General features: G+C 45.4%; 1 protein-coding gene across 3 annotated transcripts in view; it reads right to left on the bottom strand.

Moving 5' to 3' along the window:
- Window positions 1-15389, bottom strand: part of LOC114432213 (partitioning defective 3 homolog B-like) — a 96575-nt gene that overhangs the window by 66034 nt on the left and 15152 nt on the right. For all 3 annotated transcript variants that reach the window (XM_028400087.1, XM_028400086.1, XM_028400089.1), the window contains exons 3-4: window positions 9290-9467; window positions 3513-3619 (exon numbers count right to left, since the gene is read on the bottom strand). In XM_028400087.1, the coding sequence (XP_028255888.1) occupies window positions 3513-3619; window positions 9290-9467 (285 nt within the window). The remainder of the gene's footprint in view (window positions 1-3512; window positions 3620-9289; window positions 9468-15389) is intronic.

Raw genomic sequence — 15389 nt, 5'->3', positions numbered from 1 at the left:
TCTGCCTTGTCACTTTCATTGTGTCACCAGTACTAATGGATAAAAAGCTCCCGCCCACCAGCCCGCTCCCTAGCAACCCCCCCCCCACCACCTACCACCACACCCAACTCCCCAGCGGACCCTCTCTCAACATGCAGAATAAATACACGCTTTACACACCCCTTCTGCAACCACATCTCCAAATATCACTACACATATCGCCTCTGCTGCTGCACACATCAAAATGTTGTTATTATGAAAACACTCGTACACATACACAAGCTGTCTGCACAAACAGTGACCCACTTATCTGGGCAATGTGAGATTACCCCCCACAATAGAGCGCATATGTGTGTGTGTGTGTGTGTGTGTGTGTGTGTGCGGGGGCAGGAAGACGAGCTGCAGGATCCATTGTTGCTGTGCATCTTCCCACAACGCCATTAAGCCAAAGCACACAGGCAACACAGGCTTCCCTCCCCGCTACAGCATCATCACAGAGGCACTCACACACAGACACACAGCCTCTGGGAACGCAAGGTTGGCAGGAGCGCAGGTGAACACATGTAACCACAGCACAGATGCACTGTTTTACAGGAACTGAACCGCAGTGACATAAAATCCCTCACTTCCCTACAAGAAAATCACATGTATTATGTAAGATATGGCATGTAAGGATGCACACACACACACACACACACACACACACACACACCAGGCTTTAACATTAAGGGATCACGCCGTAATGCCCAGTGTCAATCTAATCTCTGATTGAGAGCACTCCATTTCACATAAAAACAGCAGCTTTCCTCTTTAGGACCCCCGCCGTGCTCAGCCAATCAGCTCGGCCCGCTGACTGCTCTCAATAGAGACTGAATAATATCACTCCAGCCTCTCACAGTATGATGTAAAGACTGCAGCATTATGACAACTTCAGATTAGATTGATGCCATGCTGCATTACTGCCATCATCCTCTTTATTATTATTATTATTAATAATTATTTAGCTTTAGTACAGTAGCTTTATTTGGTTTGCCTTACATCTGTTCAAGCACAAGGTGAAAAAACCTACAAACAATTTCAGATCTTTCTTAGATAAACTACTAAGATTTAGAAGTCAGATTTTTTTTTTTATCTTAACTCTTATCTCTGCTTAAAGATGCCATGAAACAACACTCCCCTCTGTGCTGTTTACACGTCTGATGACGCCTGAACCTGTGTCGTTGTGACAACAATTCCTTTTATCTCTCACACCTCAAGTGACATTTTCAACCCTTCCACTACACTTCAACCACTTTTCAGCATCAGCCGCCACTTTGTTCGCTGCTTCTGTTACACTGTGCGTCCCATATGAGTGCATCAAATTCAAATGTTTCCAGAAGTGAGCTATCATAAAGCTTCTAGTTAGTTTCAGTTTTTAGTGTCATCTAAGACTGATTTGAATTTGGCACGCTCGAAAAATAAAACAAAAAAACAAAAAACAAGTGAAACCCGTCTACGCACAACCAGCAGGTTGTCTTCTCCGTTAGACTTTTGCACGCTGCCATCCATGTTTTTGTGTTTTGTTTGTAGTCAGAGGTGTGTGTGAGTGACAGGTTAGTGTGCCGACATATGAGAGATGTGTGGTTGTTGTCAGACAGATGAGTAATGAGGTGTGTGTTTCTTTTGTGTACTTCCTGCTACACGTCAGGTAGCTGTGAAAACAGAGAGAGAGAGAGTGTGTGTGTGTGTGTGTGTGTGTGTGTGTGTGTGTGTGTGTGCGTTCTTGGGTGTGTACACAAACAGCAGGACCACAGCTTCAGTGTGCTCTCTGAACTTGGTCGTATCCGTCACAGCAACATGCTGCAGTGCTTTCACGTGTAGAAAACACAAACTGTTGTGTGAATCCTCAAACATACAGCTGCTGGCATCACTGCACACACGTGCTGCATCACTGAACCTCAAGGTATAAAAAAAAGAAAAAGAAAAAGGAGAGCAGAGGTGAGAGGAGTAAGTGTTGAAATTAAACGTCTCGTTTATTCACTTCGAACATGGCAGGAAGGCCAAATCAATTAAAGGGCAGAGTGCATGTTTAGCACTTCTTCTCAGCCTTTTGCAAGTTTCATTAGCTATTCTAATAAAAAAAAAAAAAAAGGTGGGCCAACCTTGGCCTTTACCATAACAGCCTACAGAAATCAATTAAAGGGATGGGATCCATATTAATCACCCTATCAGGCTGAGTAATCGAGCTTTCAATACCCCCCTTCAAGACAAAAAGGGACAAATGTGAGTGTGTGTTTATTCGAGTGAGTGAGTGTGTAGAGATGTGCTGGTACAGTGGATGAGAGAGGATGAAGTGATAGCGTATTGATCTATAGAGTCCATCAGGGCCAGGACTCAATATGCCCAAGAACTGTGACGGTCTGCCAGTCTTACCCCACACACAGACACACACAGAACCACAGTGTTGCTTTGTTCTCCTCTGCGCTGTGCTTACAGTGTCTGGATCCCAACTTTTGATCAGATTGCTATAATTGCTTAAAGACTGATTATTGATTGAGGACACAGGCAGGAGATAAAGCTGTGGTTCCAGAGCGGGAGCAGCTGGAAAACTAACTTTCTTTCTGTTATGTAGTGGGATGCAGGGCTGTGTTTGGCTACAAAACATGTTGATGCCTAACATGCATACAGGCTAATGTGGATGTTTTGAAACCTCTGATTCTAAACGCTTCACACGGGCTTTTCTTCACTGGCAATTCTTTCGTCTGCTTTTAAATAAGGCCGCAGCGAGTCTGGAAGTCATTTGTCAAGGCAGCAGAGACGTAGATATATTTGAAATCATCTATAATAAGCGTGTTCGCTCTGGTCCGGCTGAGCTGTTTGAAGCGCACGAGGCCCGACGTTTTGTGGACAGGAAATATGGGGCTCTGTCACTGTGTTTACTCGTCGCCCGCTGATGCCCGTGTTCTGCTTAGTCACTGCTGAGTTAAACACAGTGGGAGCTAAACAACAGCTCTCCTTCTCTACCTGACTTTCCTCTCCCTCTCTCTCTCTCTCTCTCACACACACACAGTGTGACCTCATCCAGCCTCCATCCTGCCCACCACACACATTCAATCACACAAGAAAAAGCCAGAAAACACAGTCCACTTTAATGGCAGCCTGTTTTCGACAAAAAGAAGGCGAGCGCTTGAAAAGCCGACCCTTTCAAAGTACAGCCCGGGGGCATGGAGCTGGACCACAAGAGGGACATTGACTGGGGTTGTCAGTGAGGGAATTGGCGCACCAAAGACATAATTGGAGATGAAATATGTTCCTGTCAGTTATTTATTTACTGTCTTCTGGCTTCCATTTGTCTGAGACAATTCAGTTTTCTTGTTCTTCCCCCACCCAAAAAAAAAAAAAAATCCTTCAATGTTTCCTTCAAATAAGACGTAAATAACATTTTTTCCAAGTGTCATCAAGAGCTTCAACCGTATCTCGTTCTCTTTATTTTTAGCCAAGCGGCTACAAAACTGACGCCGGGAGCTGAGGTCACTGTGATGCTATATGCTCACCAGTCCAGGAGGCCTGTTGCTCTGGTCTTCGGGTGGAGCTGTGGGTGTGATCTCATGGGGCGGGGCGAGAGCAGAGTCACTGCTGCTCCTCACCAGCAGGGGTGTATCTGAGACGAGAAAGAGAAGATGTTAAATGCAAAAGGGACGATGCTCATGGAAACAGACATAGGACTACAAAATGTGGGGAAAAGTGTATTTTGGGATGATTCATCAGCACTCAACTCCACACCCACCCAACCCACCCACCCACCCACAGCGTACACTTACATATGACCAGCTGTTGCGTCCACGCCTCCAAACACACACACACACACACACCAAACTCACCACAACCCCTCCCTGCAGCCCAGCAGAGCCCAGAGAGAGAATGATAACATGGGCAGGCCCGAAGCCACAAAAAAAAAAAAAAAAACACAATTCAAGCTGCTCCTTGCTTTCAATAGCGAGCCTGCTGCTACTTGTGCAAGCAAAAAACCCCATAGTGTTTTTAAATATAACCCGACAGGGGAGAAAATAAAGACAGGGCAGAGAAAAAGGCTGAAAGGTAGATAAACAAAACACAGAGAGGAGATGGTGACAGAGACGCGAGAAGGGTGAAAACCTCGAAACACAGTCACAAGAGAGGGAAGGCAAACAAAATCCTCTTCTTTCCTGTAATCAATCTCTCTTTGGAGGGTCAGAGACAGGGTCCTGGTCTAACGTGGCCAGAATAGAGCGAGCAGAGGGAGGAAACAAGTGGGAAAGAAAGAACTGGCAGGGGTCACACAGTGTGTGTGATGAAGAATGATCACTCCAACTGCCTCAGACACACACACACATATCTTTTCTGCTTCAAACACACCAGCACACGTTCAGTCATCTGATTTTTCTCTTCAGGGCTGTCTAATCATTTTTATCAATTATCATGAAGTGTCAGGTATTCTCTGCTGGACACGGAGGCGCTCTCAGCTTCCTCTCTGCGGACAGGGAATTTTATGTGATCCGATACCATTTCCAGTGCCATCCCTCACAAATGTTTGCCTATTTTTTTTCATATTGTTTCAAATGTTCCTATAGATTAAAGCTCCATAGTTTACATCAACCCAGAAATTTGCACTAATGAAATATACTTTGATTTAACACATATTCTCCAGCATGAAAAAGTGACGCACGCATCAAAAGGCATCAGAAAAATCAGCCTCTCGGATGTTTCCCTTTATTTCTCTGTGTCTTGTTAATTTTGCGTGCATCTTAAACTAGGTCATGCCATCTTCAGATACTTCTCATCGCCGTTAAAAGGGATCCTTAGTGAAGGTGCGCTCAGATTTAACGCAAAGGCAGCAACACGGCGATACACAAAGACACAAATGTGAGGTGAAAAGATGCAAGCAGGAAGTCTGACTTTAAAGCTGCGCCGTCCTTATCCGCTTTGATAAAGTGTTACACTGCTGCTGAAACATTTCAGCCTTGTTTATGGCACTTGAGATCGGTTATTCAAAAACTGTACTCGTAACACTGCTGCACTCGCTCCAACCATGTAACCACAAAAGGCACTATTTCTGCTTCTCCAGAGCGGCGCATGCATTTGTTAAGTTTAGAGCAGCTGTGTATAGAAAGCGGTAAAAAGTAATGAGCGGTTCTGATCCCACCTGTCTGGTACACTGCAGATAAAAATGGATTTACACAGCCACACATGTAGAGTGAGCTAAGCATGACATCTATTATTACACAATGACTGAAAGTGCAAGGACAATGGGTACAAAATACCTTTAGACTTCACAGATCCTGAATGATGAACTTATCTCCAAAGTGGCTATAATGGATTTTCTAAATGAGCTCTACAAATAGGCTACATCATTGCGAATCCTCCACCATGACCCCCACCCCCACACACACACACACATTCGTCTTTTACTACAATATCAATGATGCGACTTTGTGAAGTGACCGAGACCTCTCCATGGTCACAGTCAGGGTCCATTACCCAGCGGTCAGCCCTCATAAATCCTCCTCCATTTATCCATTGGACCTCAAATCTGCCTCCATCAATCCTCCTACCACTTAAAGCTTCCCGTTGCCCGGGACGAGCCATGTGAAGGAACCTGAGGGCCGCCGCTGCATTTGACCTCTGACCCGCAGCGACCCCCCCCCCCCCCACGAGGGTCAAGCAGCGTCACTGAGGGTCAGGGATATTGATGAGAGTGACAGTTGTGACTCTCTCAGGTCAACCACCGTTTGGACGGCCGCAAAACAAGATTGTCTCAGAGGAATTACTAATGAAGGGTGTTTGTGGCAAGTAGAGGAGGGCTTCAGGACAGAGCCAGTGCAAAACAAGGCTGCATAAAAATGCTGCTGCTCCTATTTACCCATGGCAGACGGATGCACACACTGCCGTAACACAGTTTCTGGGTGTAGTTTGGTAGAAAGTAGTTCCTACGAGGAATTCTTCTTACAAGAAGATCTGTGCATTTTCAATTGTACTTTTTGAGCTAAAAGTGCTTTTTCTGGTTTTGCATTTGATCAAAAGTATAATCTAAGACCTCTGTGGAGGCTGTGCAGAGAAACTCCAGCTTCAGCAGCGAGGCATTCACAGCCCTCAGGACAAGAACTGAGCCTCACTCTTGCCCTTTTAGCAACATGAAGAGAATTTTGATGTATTTCCAGATCACAGACTCTCTTCAAAATCACTGAGGAGAGGTGGAAGCACTAAAATTGTATTTTAGGTTTTACTCCCCCACAACTGTAAGGCACCCACCCTCCAGCTTTAAATAAACCCTCGACTCGGTGCCCACTTCAAGGCGAGAAAACCCGAACGCCTGGCTGAAACACACCCAAGCTATGTTCTTCCCTTATCTTTGCATTGAGATTGGTGTAACTGCAGAGAGGCCTGAAGAGGCCTTGTAAACTTCCAGCGCAGTGTTTATCTGCCTCTGACTCTTAACTAGGTTGCTTATGCAAGTCACAGCGGTTTATTTTAAGAACCTCCTCCTGTTTTGAGTTCTGTGAACGTGCTCAGTTCACTGCCGGGACAGGATGAAGACAAGGATGCCTCATGTTTCTGACTGACTGTATGTGTCATGGTGCACAGATTAATCAGTGTGTGCCATGTGCAAGAATGCGTTACATATATGTACATTTATTCCCAGAAGAGCTTTGCTTGTGTGTGTGTGTACATCGTTGTTTTCATGCCACAGGCCAGGGTGGTCTTGTTTTTCTGCCGATCGATTGAGCAGCCAAGACTCAGGCTGCTCATGGGATGATGTGATAAGGACTCTCTTCCTAGAAGTGTGTGTGTGTCAGTGTAGCAGTGGATCAATGCAAGTCTAATCATCCCACAGGGGCAGTGTGACTGCAACTGGTCCAACCTGACACCGAAACACTTTGATGCCCGACCGATTAATGAATTTCTTCTTGTCCTGTCCACCACCACTCTCAGCAATGACATCCGCTCTATAACCAGATTATTGTGAATAATAAGATTAAGGTAATAACCTGATTAAAGCACATGGTTTGCAATAACCGACATTTTCTCTGATTTACATGATTTGTTGATAAAGGGCTTAGAGCCTTCATTCACAGCTGCTCATATCTTGATGTCACTTAACTGATACATTATTTTTTTTAAAGCATTGAATGGATGCTTTGGGTGTGACTGGTTGTTTAACTTGAATGCCGATTCTTTTGTGTGTGTAGTGTGTGCCTGCGCGTGCATGCCCGGATGACAAAAGCGGCATCAGTCTGCTCTATATGAGGGGGCGTCACGGGGGTCACATCGTAACTAAGTTAGTCAAGGTTCAACAGGGTTGGTGGAAAGGGGGGAGGAAAGAGCCCCGCTGGGTTAAAGACAGGGTGGAACAGACATGTGGTAGTGGAGGTGGTGGAGGTGGAGGGGACAGGAATTAGTCCATTCACGCTTGGCTGGTCCCTGGGCATGCTAACAGGCTACAGTTCTAATCTAGTTAGAAGTCGGGGGCCATGCAGAGACAGAGAAAGCAGGGAGAGGATTTCCTGGGGTTTGTGGCAGTGGGGGTCAAGGTCTAAGGCCCCTGGATGGCAGGTGGCTGAAGCTGAATAGTAGAGTAGGCCCGAAATGAGGGAAGGCAGCTGATGGGGCATGGGGTGAAAGTGGGCACAGACAGAGGGGGTGGCAAAGGGCAGATGTGTGTGTGTGTGTGTGTGTACATGAGGGCTGGTTTTCCTCTGTCCAACAGATGGAGAGAGAAGAACCAAGGAAAGCTGCAGGAGCACCCAGTGATTAGACGGAGCCTCGTTAAATCACACCCAGGCTCATTTCATCCTTTATCCTTCAGCTGTCATTTAAACAGGAATCAATCCAGGAGGAGAATACAAGAGTGATAAAAATCATGCTCTAGATTGCTTACAGTAAAAATGTATCTATAGCCAGAGCAGGCTGCAGCCCAGACAGAGCAGATATTTCCCCAGAGGCTCCCTGAGGCTCCTGACTGAACGCTCTTATTATGATGTTTCCCTCTGCAGATGCACTGTGACCCAGTAACTCCTTTACTTTTATATTCGGACTGTGTGTGTGATAAGAAAAGGAGGCTAAAATGGCGCATTTAACCCACATATCTGTGATGAATCAGGACTGTATAGCAGTGGTCCCCAACCACCGGGCCGGGGACCGGTACCAGTCCGTGGGTCATTTGGTACCGGGCCGCACAGAAAGACTGAGCAAAACATATTATTCATTATCTGTTTCATTTTATAAATGGATCAGATTCATCCGCCTGTGCCTTTAAGCACCTGCCCAGACGCTTGTCTCGGTCACGGGATACGGCGCCCCAAAATTAAGCCCACAAGCAGCAAAAATGAATAAAAAACAAACGTCTTTGGAGAGCTTCTTCGGAAAGGGGAAAAGGCCTAACGAGGAGACAGAAGAAGAGGAGCCTACGCCTTCAAAGAAAAAGAAACCTGCATTTAAAAGACTATATCAGGACCAACAGGTGATTCTCACACACCAAGTCCGCTCTGAGTGATATGTGGCGACAGACTCGCAAATGAGGCAACGAAGCCTTCAAAACTGCTTCGGCACTTAAGACCGAGCACCCTGCATTAAAAGACAAGCCATGGAGTTTTTTGAAAGTAGAAAACATGAACAAGAAGGACAGAAGCAATTAACGACGGCTAAAACAAAATGACGGAGTGGACTGGACATAAGAAACATGCTTCGGGTGTCATTGTCTCCCATTATCCCCAGATGGGACCGCCTCATTACTGAGAACGCTCAAAGGCTCCCACTAATTAAGCATAAGAGTAAGTTGTCCATTTATGCACTTGTTATTTTTGTTTTTTTTTCTGTGCCGGTCCGTGAAAGAGTTGTTTTACATGATACCGGTCTGTGGTGCAAAAAACCGCTGCTGTATAGGACTTGTTTTACAGAGCACAGAGGAGAGAGAGGGGAGTTTTTGCCTATAGGAAGAAACTTAGCAAAGAACGTCAGGAGAGAACGCCGCACGTCAACACCGCATCTGTTTTCACACGCCATCAAGTTACATGCGAAAAAAATTCTCTTGAAACAGTATGTTCAGCTTACATCTGTTCCATAAATGTACTTTCTCTCTCTCTCACACACACACACACGCTTCTGTCTCACCGTGATGTCTCACATGCACAAAAAGTGTTGATTGAGCATGCCTCTGGTGTCTCAGGTGTTTTTTACATTTTCTTACAGAATCTTTTGTCACATCTGAACATCTGTTTTCTTCTACTCGGAATATTTTGCTTTAAAATGAAGCTGCAAAACCACAAAAAAAACACGCAGGAGTAAACAGACATACTGGCTTTCAGGCTGGCCTCGTTGACTTCAATCTCTCCTCTGGCCGGGTCCTGGTACTCCAGGTGGGGATAGTAGTGCATGGGTTCTGGACTCGGGGCTGCACTGGAGAAGCCGTTGGACATGGTCTCTCTGGGACTGTCCATCCTCTCAGGTTGGACTTCCTGAAACACTGCCACCAGCTGGAAGACACACACACACACACACAAAGTCAGAAGTGTGTCCTAAATATGCCAAAATGTTAAAACATCATGTCTGCACAATCTGAAATGAACAATCTTTCTGCAGGATAAGTGTGACAGGATAAACAATGGGATTTCTGGCATAAGAACAAGCTGGAAACACGCAGCCAGGTTATATAGCATCTCCGCTGCGCCATGATCACAGCAAGGCTTTTATGTGATTTATCTTGCCAGCAGTGGGGATGCAACCTGCTTCATTCTGCCAAGTGTGCAGATGTGTGTGTGTGTCTGAGGAGAGCAAACAGAGCTGGATTCACAGCTCATTCACTCACAAATCTCTTACAGTGCACAACACATCCGCCAGACGCCTCTTCGGCAACACAATAACTTTTTTTTTATTCTGTGGCGAACAAAAGGAAGAAAATCTGAACCGGCGGTCCCGCAGACGGCCGGTTCAGGGGAGTTAACACGCAGCAGAAGGGAAGCGAGGTGTGTATGTATGAAATTAGCAATCAAATGAGATCTGACATGAGAATGAGAAGCTGTCAAACACAATGACACGGCTGCCAACAATGAGACGACGGGAAGAGACAGCGGCGGCCAAATGAACAGGGGATGGAGGGCGGGAGGACGACAAACAGTCCTAATTGAGACAGGGACATGATGGCAGATAGAAGGGGAGAAAAGGGGGTGTGTGTTGACTGCAGGCCGCACCGTTGCAAGCTACGTGGTTTAATAAATGAGTGTGCGGCGGCGTGACGCTCTCATTAAGACGGTGCTGGCGAAGGAAATGACCACTTAATGAAAAGCAATAACACCGTGGAACGAGGGATGGAAATAAAACAACAGACGAGTTGAGGATGTCAATTAACAACTGAACACTCTGTGTGTGTGTGTGTGTGTGTGTGTGTGAGTAAACAGTAAGTACGAGGAGGGAGGTGGAGAGATATATCATCCATCACGCTATGATGCCGCCTCTCACCTCAACCTCCCATGATTCAATATCCTCATGACACCTGGCCAACGACATGCAAAGAAGATTTGTCAGCTGTATTCATGTGTGTGTGTGTGTGTGTGTGTGTGAGCAGAAGGAAAAATGAGGAATTGAGGCGGTGGCAGACGCAAAAGAAGAGAGAAAAGAAAAGACAGAACGCCAGGAAAACAATCAGATTGTGCCCGGCTGATGGATGCTTCATGAGCTCTTTCTCTCTTCTTTATCTGCTTTCCTCTTTCTCCCCTTATCTCCTTTCCTCCCTAGCCTCCGTCTCTTTCTCCAAACTCGCTGACAGCATCAATCAAAGGAGAAGTCTCGGAGCGTAATGTGATGTGTGCACACACACACACACAGGGATGAGCTACAGTCAAAAGCGATTTATTCGTTTTGAAAAACAACAACAACTTCTCTAAATGTGTGGAGGGAGGGGGGGATGATGATGATGATTTGCTTTTTGGGGGTTTATTTTTTATGGCTGACACAGGCAGGGGAGTGACGCTGATGACGGCCGCCCTGCTGCTTCCACTCATCACTCAATCAAACACGAAAGCATCAACAGTATGAACCCTGCGCTGCTTCATTTGGAATAACATTAGGAACTGAAATATTGGCCTTTGCACCGGATCTTTGCACACAGTTCAGGTTAATGCGAGACGACATGCGATGCATTCACTATCAAGCTTTCAACTGCAAACTTCACAGCACTGCAGAAGAAGTAAGTGCACCACACAGAGTCAATTAAAAAGAATCCTCCAAGGACCATGAATGTCTGTCCAAAAAAAACTCCGTCCAATAAGTTTTTGAGATATTTCAGTCTGAACCAAAAAGCAGCAGATTGTCTGACCAACTGAGCAGCTTTCAAAGGAACCCGGTTCCAAGAAAACTGTTTAGAGAGGATTACCCGCTGCAAACAGGACGGTGCTTTGTAGCTGAAATAGATAGTATGATGAGAGCAGCCAATCTGCATGTCCAAACACCACTACAGGTAAAGTGTTTGGCTTGGTTTATTGAGCAGGTCTAAGATCATCACTTCACAGCTATCTGCCATCTTTTCATCGCACATAATAATATTATAACGCTAGGTTTGAAATTCAGCCCTTTAAATACACAACAACAAGGATGAAGAACAACACCTTGTGAGTGTGTGTTGGCTGCGATTAGTATTCTAGGAAACAGATCGCCTTATTTTTTCCCCGCTGCGTCCGTGTGGGGATATTGATATGGACCTGGGGAGGCTGCATGTCAACTACTGCTGAATAATGTGACCCCTCTCTCTCTCATTTCCATAGCACACACACACACACACACACACACAGGGAGACCTGTGCCAAATACAAATAGCTCAACCCCTTTATATTGTCATGTTATGATCTTCTGTAAATCATGACACTGTGTGTATATCCAACGTGACCAGACTAGCAGGGAGGACTGTGTGTGTGTGTGTGTGTGTGTGTGTGTATAGAGCCAAAGAGAGCGATTACCGTGACATACATGAAAGCCATATACAATATCATGCGTGAAGCATGGAGGGAGATAAACACTGCGCCTGTGTGTATTCTCACACATACACACACTGCCTTGGGCACCGAGTTCTAAAATGTGGCAATATATGCAGCCTAGGGCAAAAAAAAAAAGGCATGCACAGTGATTTTCAAATTAAAATAAAGTCAAGCATACATCCACCTACACATACCCTACATTAACACATTGCTATTACACTTCCTTTTTTTCATACTTTCAATGATATTCCCAAGGAGGCACGTCAACAACCTTATATGAGAAAGAGAGAGAAACAAAGGGCCGTGAACGTGACTAAAATGGAGCCCTATTGTGGCGAGATATTTTTATGGCACAAGCACTTTTACAGTTTGATCAAAGGGGAACTACACTGTTTTTTTTTCTGGAAGTAGACACTTCACTGTAGGTATTTTATTCTCCTCCGTGACAGATACAGTTCCAGCAGTGGGTTATGGTGCCATAAGAGGCTGCAAGCCCGACTATATTACACAGGAAATGCATGTTTAAGACATTTCTTTAATTAAAAGGGCTGTTTGCAAGAGACAACAGCAACCTTGCACCCTAATAAATTGACCTTGTATAGGTGCACAGGCCACTCTGCACACCTGACCTTTGACCTCTGGCAAACAGGATTTCCTCACTGGGATCAATGCATCAACATTTGGGTTTCAATCTAAAAACACACACAATCTCTAAACTGCAGAGGATGTTTACATGTTGCATCTCACAGATGGAACAGTGGAGTGTTTTATAAATAATTTATGTACTTGCTACGAATTAATTAGCCAAATGCAGCAGCTCCTGAGCACACAAGGGAGAGGACTGCATGGGACACTTCAAACACACACACACACTTGTACACAGTTTTCCTCACACTCTTTACAACTTAAAAATACACACAACAACACTGGTGTGGATACACCCTGACACACACACACACACTCTGACACCACAGTCAGAGGATGAACAGTGCCACCTTGCTTTAAAGGGCTGCCACTGCACACTGGTGCCACTAACCTTTACATAAGCATCCCCGACACGCACAAACAAACATACACACTTCCCTTTTCCATCCGCTGCTGCTAATCAACCCATTTTTCTTCCCCTTTCTCATCGCTGTCTAGCACTGCTGTGTGTGTTTCTGAGTGTGCGTTTGTGTGTGTGGTAGCAGACTATTGAGATGCTTTTGTGCTGTTGTCATTTATCTTGCGACTGCCCCACTCTTCTCCCGTTTTCTCCCGCTCGTGCTATTCTTCTTTCTTTCTTTGAACGAGAGATGCATAATTCAGGAGAGCGCAGCATCCTGACAGTAGTATGGTAACCCAATCATCTCACACACACACATATATATATATATACACACAGCACACACACAGCTTCTCACTCACTTTCTTCTCCAAAGTGCAGCTTTATAAAGACTATTTCAGACATCTGCTTTTTAAAAGCTCTAAAATCTGAATCACAGAGAATAACACTTCTACTCAGACTGCAGAAAATACCTGATGGGTCTGTTTGTGGATTGAACCTCACTCTGAAAGGACTGTAGTTTACGGTCAACCGATGGAGCCACACACAGCAAACAGATATCCCCCCTTGTATAGCTGCTAACTGTGCTAATTGTGCTCCTAGTGTCGAGGTGTAAAGATCCTGAAAGGAATTAGATGCTGCTCTACAAAGAGCCGAACAGGATGTGTAGAGAACGGGCTTCTCCACGGCTGTAAAGCGCGATGAATATTGACAGTGCACAGGTACAGAGGGGAAGGGGGGGTTAGAGAGCAATCGCACCCTGACTGAGCAGAAACGTGGCTCTTGATACCCATGACATCAGTTTAGGGACGGCAATCAATCAGAATCAAGGCGTAGACAATCATTTGCTCTTTATAAATAGACTAGGGGTAATTGTAATTAGTGATAGTCTTACAGTTCGAGACACGTGTTGCTTTAGAGGAAGGAGCACTGGGAAATGGTGAATAATGTCTTCATCGATGGCCCCCCAAAGATATACTTACATACTCTGTGTTCAAGAGCACCTATTGCACACACTCAACCTGTGCACACACACGTATCCGGGGCACTGTCGGATCCATCAGAGGAATGTTTGGCCTGTGTTATTTAAACAAGTAGAAAATTGGTTGTATTACCGGTGAGAGCAGGGCTAATCCTGCCTCTATTCCAGCCTGAATCTATACAGCACACATACCAGATGTGGGGGATTACCTCTTAGAAACACACACACACACACACCTGGCTCTCAGCCTGCACACGCACACACACACACAGAAAGCAAGATTAGAGAAGCAACGACACAAAGACACAAAGGCGGCTAAAGAGACACGCACTGTCTCCCACTCACAAACTGAAGCACGCAACCAAAAATGCATAATCGAAATTGTCAAGCCATGTGGGAAGAGACTCCTTCAAAATAATGAATCATATACAGAGACATGGATACGTCGGCCCTTCTTTCTGTTTGAAGAGACGCCAGTAGTTCCAAATCACGTTGAACATAATGTCCCTTTGATGCTTCTGACAGACTCATCTAAACACTCCCAAGTAAATTCCTCAGTGCAGCGGCTACAGCATCATGCAAATTTAGCAAATGGTGACCCAGTTCCCACTGCAGTTTCACAATAAAAGACCAACACAACAGGAGTCAACCACTTTTCACTGAGGAGAAGCAACAGATCGTAATCCTCACAAATGAGCATCACAGGTTTATGTTTGTTTTGATGCCTGAAAACAGAAAAGAAACTAAGAACACATGCATTATTAACAACTTTTTTTTTTTTTCCAGGCAAAGCGCCATGAAGCTAAAAAGGTTCTTTATGGCACTGAAAGGGCTGAGGTATCATTTCCCTCTCTCTCTCTCTCTCTCTCTCTGCGTCCACTCACATCTGTCGCATCAGCCACAGTGATGGAGCACGTGTGAGCATACACACTCATAAACACACACACACAAGCCACCAGCTGAGGTATGGCAGTGCAGGCTATGCACAGTGACAGGCCACATTATTATTTATGCACACTCATAAAGGGAGAGGGTAAACTCTTCATAAATCACACATGGCCGAAAGGCTGAGGCAGAGATGGAGGGATGAGGACTAGAGGGAGGAAGAGGAGGAGGGAGATGAAGTGTGTGTGTGAGGAGGGGGGGGGGGAGCAAAGGAGCAGGGGATGTGGGTGACGAGGGAGCTCCGGCAGGCCTCGTATTTCTCGGGTCAGCAACACAAACACTACACCAGCTCGTTCATCATCCCTGCAGTGCAAACACATCCGCGCTTGGTTACGCTGGTTCCGCGTCTGTGGCACTGACACACAAACATCCCACAAAGTCACAACCTCCTTCTCATAAATGTGCATTAAAAAAAAAAAACGCATTCCCACACACACACTGAGAAATAACACACACA

This window comes from Parambassis ranga, chromosome 2 (assembly GCF_900634625.1).
Source record: "Parambassis ranga chromosome 2, fParRan2.1, whole genome shotgun sequence".
NCBI classification, from domain to species: Eukaryota; Metazoa; Chordata; class Actinopteri; family Ambassidae; genus Parambassis; species Parambassis ranga.
Note: the sequence above shows the minus strand (reverse complement) of the source record. Positions and strands in the feature narration are given on the sequence as shown.